General features: G+C 34.5%; 1 protein-coding gene across 1 annotated transcript; it reads left to right on the top strand.

Moving 5' to 3' along the window:
* The first annotated feature begins 2,022 nt into the window (after positions 1 to 2,022).
* On the top strand, positions 2,023 to 7,022 carry LOC144565576 (synaptotagmin-5-like). Its single transcript, XM_078315366.1, has 13 exons — positions 2,023 to 2,347; positions 2,852 to 2,956; positions 3,033 to 3,083; positions 3,189 to 3,309; positions 3,427 to 3,548; positions 3,808 to 3,909; positions 4,019 to 4,093; positions 4,209 to 4,288; positions 4,468 to 4,618; positions 5,086 to 5,316; positions 5,832 to 6,110; positions 6,432 to 6,545; positions 6,649 to 7,022. Exons 1-13 carry the CDS (start codon positions 2,243 to 2,245, stop codon positions 6,793 to 6,795), a joined length of 1,683 nt encoding a protein of 560 aa, XP_078171492.1. The 5' UTR covers positions 2,023 to 2,242; the 3' UTR covers positions 6,796 to 7,022.
* The last annotated feature ends 1,206 nt before the right edge of the window (positions 7,023 to 8,228 follow it).

Genomic DNA, 8,228 nt, shown 5'->3' with positions numbered 1-8,228 from the left:
TACACGAATCTAATTAAATAAATTTCTTCTTTCCTAAAACTTAAAAAGAATTGTAACGGATTTTCTAAGTTTCTAATTTACCGAATAATTATAATTTTATTCCTAGTGCTATATTTTATTTTATTTCTAAATCTCTAAATTTTATTATACATAATTTTATACATTATTTATATTATGAAATTTTTGTTTCGTTTTAGTCGGTCATTAAATTTCTGAACGATCGTTAATTAAATTAAACTTTTCATTTAAGCAATTTGATCGATTTATCAATTTAATCAAGTTTTAAAAATTTCAGAATGTAACATTTAGATCAAGTAATTTTCTACCTACATGAAAATAATAAAAATATTTTAAAAAAATATAAAATTTGACCTCCAAGTACATTTTCATATGAAAATCATATTAAACTGTTGAGATAGACCGTTTAAATTTTAAAAACAAAAACACAAATTATAAAACATACGATCTACACATTGCAAAATACTGTAACCTCACTCCAATATTATTAAAAACTTCCATTTATATATAATTGAATAATGCGGGGAAAACAAGCTCTGAAGGCGAAAAATGTACTTATAGCACGTTCGTTAATTTACCATAATTATTTGTGTGGGCATGCTAATAGCACGTTCATTAATTTATCATTTTTATTTGTGTGGGTATGCTAACAACAGTATTTGTGCCATCCAATGCGTAGGCAAACTTTGTTTTCATAATAGAGACCCTGGGTCCGTCTTACCTCTATTATTTCAATATGTGAATAGACTCGTCACTCGTGCGGTTGTGCATACTCATTAATTTTTGTATAGATAATTTTAGTAAGGATGCAACCTGTGTCCTTACAAAATATTTTATTTCTTTTGAAGTATATATACCTTAAAAAAGTATTGTTGTCTAATTTCTTACCAAACTTAATTTTACGCCCTTAAATTGCGTTTCAATTATACTATTTCTGTAAATATTTTGTCCTTAAATTACGTCCGATAGGATGCTAGAGGCAACCTGTCCTTAAATATTTTCTGAAGGGCATAATGTTAAATTTTATTTCAGTATTTATGTAATAGTTAAAGATACAAGAAATTGTATTCCAAAAGAAATGCATCATCATTTTGGTGCTCCAATATGCTCTCTGTCCTTTATTTTTATTTTCAAAGTCCGAACAGTCGATCCGAACCACTCAACATGATCTTCATAATAAAATACGCTTGAAGATCAAATTTTATATATTTTATATTTTTTTTACTATTTTTTTAGATAGATACAATATGACTTTATCTGGTTCAAAATCTCCTTTAAAAAGTGATTTTGTACCTATCTAAAAAAATATTTAAATTTTTTTAAAAAAATATAAAATTTGGTCTTCAAGCATATTTTATTATGAATATCATATTGAGTGGTTCGAATCAACGACTTTAAAAATGAAAATAAAAAATATAGAGTATATTGGAGCAACAAAATAACGGTGCATTTGAACCCTCTATTTTCCGAAGGCCACGAGTTTAACTTGCGTCTCAGAAAACCCACGAGTTTAACTTGCGTCTGAGCGTTTTCTGTGAAAATTACAGGCACGAGCCACCAGAGCTCTTACATTATATGTACATAATGTACAAAACAGCAGAGAGTCATTTGTACTTGTAGTAGTAGAGTTATTGTTCTTGTCGAGGTGCCTTCAATAGCAAGCATTCGCATTTTTAATTTTATCCGGATTTGGAGCTCTTATCTGGTTAACCTACGGAACTAAATAATCAGTTTATATAAATAACCCACGTGGCACGTGGCATCCAATTTATGGGAGTGGGGCAGAGTCAGGGCCCCTGAAATAACTCAAATTTTGAGTTTAAAATCGGACCGTCCGATCAGAATTCAGACCAATCCGGCCCGAGGTGGAATGCACAGTTTCGCTTTAATAATTGTGTCAAAACAGATCGGACGGTCCAAATCCAAACATAATATTTGAGGTACCTTAGGGGCATTTGTATTCGGGCGGAAGATCCTTCTCGTTCCTTCCTTCACCGAGTTGTCTCTCCCCCCCGCCGAAAGAAACGAACCCCGAATTCAGTGGGGCGCATTACAATTCCCATCTGGAAAAGCGAATAAAAACAAAAGACATCTTAATTTAAAGAATAAGAGACATAGCTCACCTCCCCCCAATGGTTTTCTCCATTCTACACTTAAGCATGCAAAGCGACATTCCCTGCTAGTCTTCTTCGTTTCCTTTTGGATTTTGTTTGTTTGAACAAATATGGCGTTCCTAACGGGGATGGTTTTGGGAATCGCCATTGGAATTTTTCTCGTGATGGCGTTTGCGCGGCTCGAGCATTCCCGCGCAGAGCAGCGGAGAGAATTGGTAAAAAAATCATTTTCTTATCGTAAAGAATTCATTTCTAGTTTCGTGGATTGATGTCTGTATGTTGTGATTTGACTTGTTCTGAATCTATTTAGTATATTTTAACTTTTATAATTATGATACCCGGCTTTGAATATATTTTTTCTACACGCGCGTGTACCTTAAAAAAATGTATATTAAGCAGCTCCGTCTTCAGTGTGGCGCCTTAATTGCATGCAAGTTGCAGCGGTAGTTACCCCATGCTCAAATTAACAAAATACATAGATATCTGACCAAAAAGATTCTCTACTAATGTGAAATTTTGCTAACTGACCTAAAGTGCATAAAAACTGTATGTATAATTGATGAATTTCCTAAATCATTTGCATAGTGGGTCAGGTGTTGCCTAAAAAGAAGTCAAGTTTATCCATGTTGAACTTGAACTTTTCTATTATGTCTCTCATCATAATGATTAAATACACTCGCTAAATTTTTATTATTTGTATGGGCTAAAATATTATACAGGCTATGGCAGTTACTCAGTATTCAAAACTGACAGTTGAAGGTCTAAGAAAACTTCTTCCGCCTGGATTTTACCCTTCATGGGTTGTTTTTACAAGGCGTCAAAAGGTAAATTCCTTTACATGGGCTCGGTTGATGCAATATCAAAATTTCTTGCTGATCTGGATGCATTTTCTTCCTACAGCTGAAGTGGCTAAATTATGAACTTGCGAAACTATGGCCTTTCATTGATCAGGTGCCCAATTATCCCAAATTTGCCATCTTTTACATGCTTCAATTTTTTTTTCTTTCTTAATATTTTATCTTTTATGATTTAGTGGGTTAAAATGGAGATTTTCAGGCTGCATCGGAGCTGATAAGAACATCTTTGGATCCTGTTTTCGAACAGTACAAGTCCTTGATCCTAGATTCAATAAGATTTTCAAAGCTGACACTTGGCACGGTGGCCCCACAATTTACAGGTATATCTTGTTACACAGTGTCGTCCCTCTGAGTTAATATTTCATTTTGATCTTCTTGTTTGAAATATGAACTTGCTGTTTTTCTCTTTCATGTTTCTGATTAAAATTGTTGTTCAGGTATAGAAGTATTAGAAGATGGTAGTTCTGGAGTTACCATGGAGTTGGAGGTGGAATGGGATGGTAATCCTAATATTGTTCTCGATATTAAAACGACATTTGGTGTGTCTCTTCCTATTCAGGTAATATAATCCTTGATTTTTTTTATTTCTGTATCCTTTTTCTTGGCTAATTTTCTTTTTTATTGCAAGCTTGAGCCTTTAACGGTACATCTCAAATGTTCAATATAAATCATTTCTCTTTGGTTGTAGAAAAATATCCTTATTTCTATTTTCACATGATTTGATCTTTGAAAGGGTAGCTTGCTAATGATGCCTTTTTTCACAGTGATAGCTTCTTTAAGCATCTATTTTATCTGTTTTATTTATTCCACACTATTAGGTGAAAAATATTGGCTTTACAGGGGTATTCCGCATCATCTTTAAACCTCTCGTGTCAGAGTTCCCTTGTTTTGGAGCAGTATGTTACTCCTTAAGAGAAAAGGTACATATCTCACACAGCCCCCCTCTGCCCTGCCCCTGTCATCGCTAAAGCCAACCCTATAGTATGAACAGTTTTATCCAATAGATTCTTACATTTTGTTTTAATGTAGAAAAATCTCAACTTCACTCTCAAGGTAGTTGGTGGTGAAATATCAGCTATTCCTGGTCTTTCTGATGCAATTGAGGTTAGTGCTAGTATTATTTACTGTGAGAAGTTGATTTGGTTTTTTGTTTTTTTTTTGTTTTTGTTACGTTGATTGAATCACCAAAGTGTCCCATTTTGTACCTTCTCTTCCTTAGGGCACAATACGTGACACAATAGAGGACACGTTGACATGGCCCAATCGCAAAGTGATCCCAATTCTTCCAGGAGACTACAGGTGGTTTTATCTTTTCTTATACTTGGTTTACGACATATACTCAACTAATGTTTTTCCCTTTTTATCTTTCTTATAAAGGAGGTCAGTTTGGGTGATTTGATGAAATAAGGGGATCAGATATTGGTGCTTTTTATTATTTGTGGGGCAAATGAAATTTAACTGTGTTTTTGGCAATATAGTGACTTGGAGATGAAGCCAGTTGGGGTGCTTGATGTGAAACTAGTTCAAGCACGAGATCTGAAGAACAAGGATTTGGTTGGAAAATCTGATCCATTTGCTCTTGTTTACATACGACCTTTGCAGAATACTACCAGAAAAAGCAAGACTATTGTAAGTATAGAGTAGTTAACCAACTTTCTGAAATTTTAACAAGTTAGGATTACCAACATAATACTCCCTCCAAGCGTTTCATCCTGGTCTTGTATATAAATAAGCACGCTCTAGTTAAATTGTAAGGTGCGGATAAGCAGGAACTTGAAAAATATGATGGATTTTTTAATCCACCATGGCTTCTGTAATCGGGTTTTTCATGTTAACTAGCCTGGAACAAACATGCTAGCTAGAAATCTGACCGTTATGGCATCATGTTTGTCATTGTATCAATATGACTTTTTCTTCTGTCTCCTAGGTCAAACCTGATGTTTTAAGTCCAATTAAGAGCCAAACAAATTAAGCACCAGAAAAACATATAAAAAAATTCACAGGCTAGAAAATAATCTTCTCAGTATCAGAATCTGGGTGAACAGTAATTGATTTAAATTCAGACAATTGTTTTTGGTTCTTGTTTGCTTTTGTAGAACAATGATTTGAATCCAATATGGAACGAAAGCTATGAATTCATTGTTGAGGATCCATCCACACAATTTGTGACAGTGAAGGTATTTGATGACGAGGGGCTCCAGTCATCAGAGTTGATTGGTTGTGCACGAGTAAGTTTGAGCCAACTCGAACCTGGGAAGGTGAAAATCGTATGGTTGGATCTTTTGAAAGATTTGGACGTACAGAGGGATGTCAAGCCACGTGGTCAGGTCAGATAAGGTTTCTTGTAGTTTTCTGCAAATTTATCTGGGATATCAACAGTTGGCTCAATTGTGGTTGTACATTTTAGACTGAGGGCCAACGAAATGGTACTGTTCCAGTGCTCTTAAGTTAGGTACTATATACTGAGCATTTATTTCTTACAGTGGAGTTATGTATAAGAGAAGTTGAGATCCGCCTGGTACAGAACCATGAATGACAATACCTGATTTCATTACCGTTGTACCAGTACAAGCTGAAACTTCTGTTGGTGCTATAGTTGTTGTTAGATTATTTTCCTTTTTCTTCTTTGTTTGATTGCTTCATCTGAGCTTAGTTGAGGTGCAAGTATGAACATACTGCACTAATCTTTTAAGTGGTTACTGTTATTGGTTTGTACCAGCTGGAATTTTACTTGCTGCCAAAAATTGTAATTCTTGGTGCAAAACCAGAATCTATGTTGTAGTTCCTGGGACAAAGGTAATGTGGTGGCAGAAGGGTAATTAGAGTTGTTTTATGTCAATAGGTGCACCTTGAGCTTCTGTACTTCCCATATAACGTGCCTGGCATTGTCAATCCCTTTGCTCACAAATTTGCATTGACTGCTTTGGAGAAAGCACTCAAGACTGATACAGATGACACTGGTGCTTCAGCAATTCAGAAAAGAAAAAATGTGATTATGAGAGGTGTGTTATCAGTTACAGTTATATCTGCTGAAGATTTGCCTCCCATGGATGTTATGGGAAGAGCCGACCCCTATGTTGTTATTTATTTGAAGAAACAAGGGACCAAGTTGAAAACAAGGGTAATTTTTGCACTCATTCGATGCAATGGATATGTCGTCCTTCCAAAGTCATGAGTCTTTGTCTATTCATGGTTTATAGTCAATTTACGGACATGTTAATCAGCAAAATTTTCCCTCTATTTTCTAAGATGTGCCCAAAATAATTGCATATCTTGCTTATTAATATATTGAAACAGAATGAAGTAGGGTTCTTTTAGGCACTTTTCAAACAAAATGAGGAATAGAGGGGCATATGCCATATTTAGGGCTATTCTGGTATTTTGCTTGACAAAAGTTCCAGCATGTGTGTTTTCTAAATGTTATGGCACTTCTGACATGTAGGTAGTAAATAACACACTGGAGCCTATATGGAATCAAACATTTGACCTGGTGGTTGAAGATGGTCTCCATGATTTGCTTATTTTTGAGGTCTATGATCACGACACATTTGGAAAGGTTGATCTCACATTTGCTACTGATATCCTCCTTCGAATTCTAAATGATAAAACTATAACGATGAATGCTCATCTTTTATTTTTTTAATCTTTTTCCATGGCAGGATTATATTGGGAGATGCATAATGACATTGACAAGGGTTATAATGGAAGGGGAGTTCCGGGACACCTTTCCATTGGAAGGTGCCAAATCAGGGAAGTTAAATTTACTGCTCAAGTGGACTGCACAGCCAGTTTACCGGGATACTTAAAGCTGGTCTAATCAATTTACTTCCAATTTTGGGGTTTTTTTGCCCCTCAAAACATACACTACTTTGTCATCACTTCAAGGAGGGATGCACGACAGTATATACGCTAGTCGTAAATAGTTGTGTATTTATCTCATGTAGAGTTAATATTTGCTACATCTGAGTTCCCTGTGTTTTTCTTCCCACCAAAGGGATTGTGGTGAGTGTAAATTTGGCAAACACAAACACAAACACAAACAAAAGAAAAGAAAATTATTTTATTTGGATTTGTAGGGAGTTAGGTTTTTGTTGGAATACTCGCTGTAATTTGAACTTTCCAATGGAAAAACGAGATTCCTGAAATCATTCTGTGATTTTAAAAAAAGTTGAATTTTCTGATAACCGCTTTCAGCTGGTGCAAGTTTGATGGTTCTTTCAATTTGCAAAAAGAAAATGAAATGAAGTTCATTATCTTGGAACAATTTCCCTGGCCATGGTAATGTGTCAGGCTGAATCAGTAATATTTTTGTTTGCTCGTACATATTAGGTCCGATATGATAGCCCTCCCAGCAGTCGGAATGCACCTAGTCGGACCCAATCTGTGTATGGAGTCTTACTATTACATGAGCTGACTTATGAATTGAAAATCTATGGTCTCAGCATACAAATCATGGCCTAGGTACAGCAAGTGTTCGTTCAGTCAGTACTCAGTACTGCGTGTTTACATTTTCCAAACCGTTACAAAATTGTTGTTTTTCATTTGTTTAAAATTATCTAAAAACAACAATTTTATAAAATACTTAGTAAAAAAATTCAGAAAAATGTAAAATTTGATCTCCAAGCACATTTTAATATAGATATCATTTTTAATGGTTTGGATCAACTGTTTAGACTTTAAAAATTACGAAATCAATTTTTTATAAGATTGTTCTAACTTACAATCGTTGCAAGTGGATTTCTCCTCTTTTATTAATTGTTTTCTTTTGATGATTGAATGGAGAGAAAAAGATACCGGATATACATTTCTCACTTCTAAGAATAAAACATAAATTATTTCATTTTCAGGTTCGAACATAGATAAATGCATCGTTACAATTAAAATTTAATCGGATTATCAAAACACCATTGGACATGCTCCGCTACCTTAGTAATATTTCTATAAATAAAACATCCCGATTTATACGTCCTCTGAATTTTGACTTTTGACAGAGAGGACCACAAATGTTTTCAAAAAAAAAAGGATACCTTTCCCTGATAAAGAAATGATTTTAGAAAGAAAAGAAAAGAGAATATCATACCAGAATGTACTGGCGATTTTGTCACTAATTCCCATGACGCAAAACTCATGTATCTTTTTCCTTCTACTTGCACTTTATGTCCATGCTACAAAAATTTTCTTCGAGATTGATCAATTTTGTTAATCACCGATTTGGGTAACAAGAAAACTTGCATCATGT

This window comes from Carex rostrata, chromosome 14, assembly GCF_964058835.1.
Source record: "Carex rostrata chromosome 14, lpCarRost1.2, whole genome shotgun sequence".
In the NCBI taxonomy this organism is placed as follows: Eukaryota; Viridiplantae; Streptophyta; class Magnoliopsida; order Poales; family Cyperaceae; genus Carex; species Carex rostrata.
The sequence above is the reverse complement of the archived record's forward strand: the minus strand, read 5'-3'. Positions and strand labels throughout refer to the sequence as shown.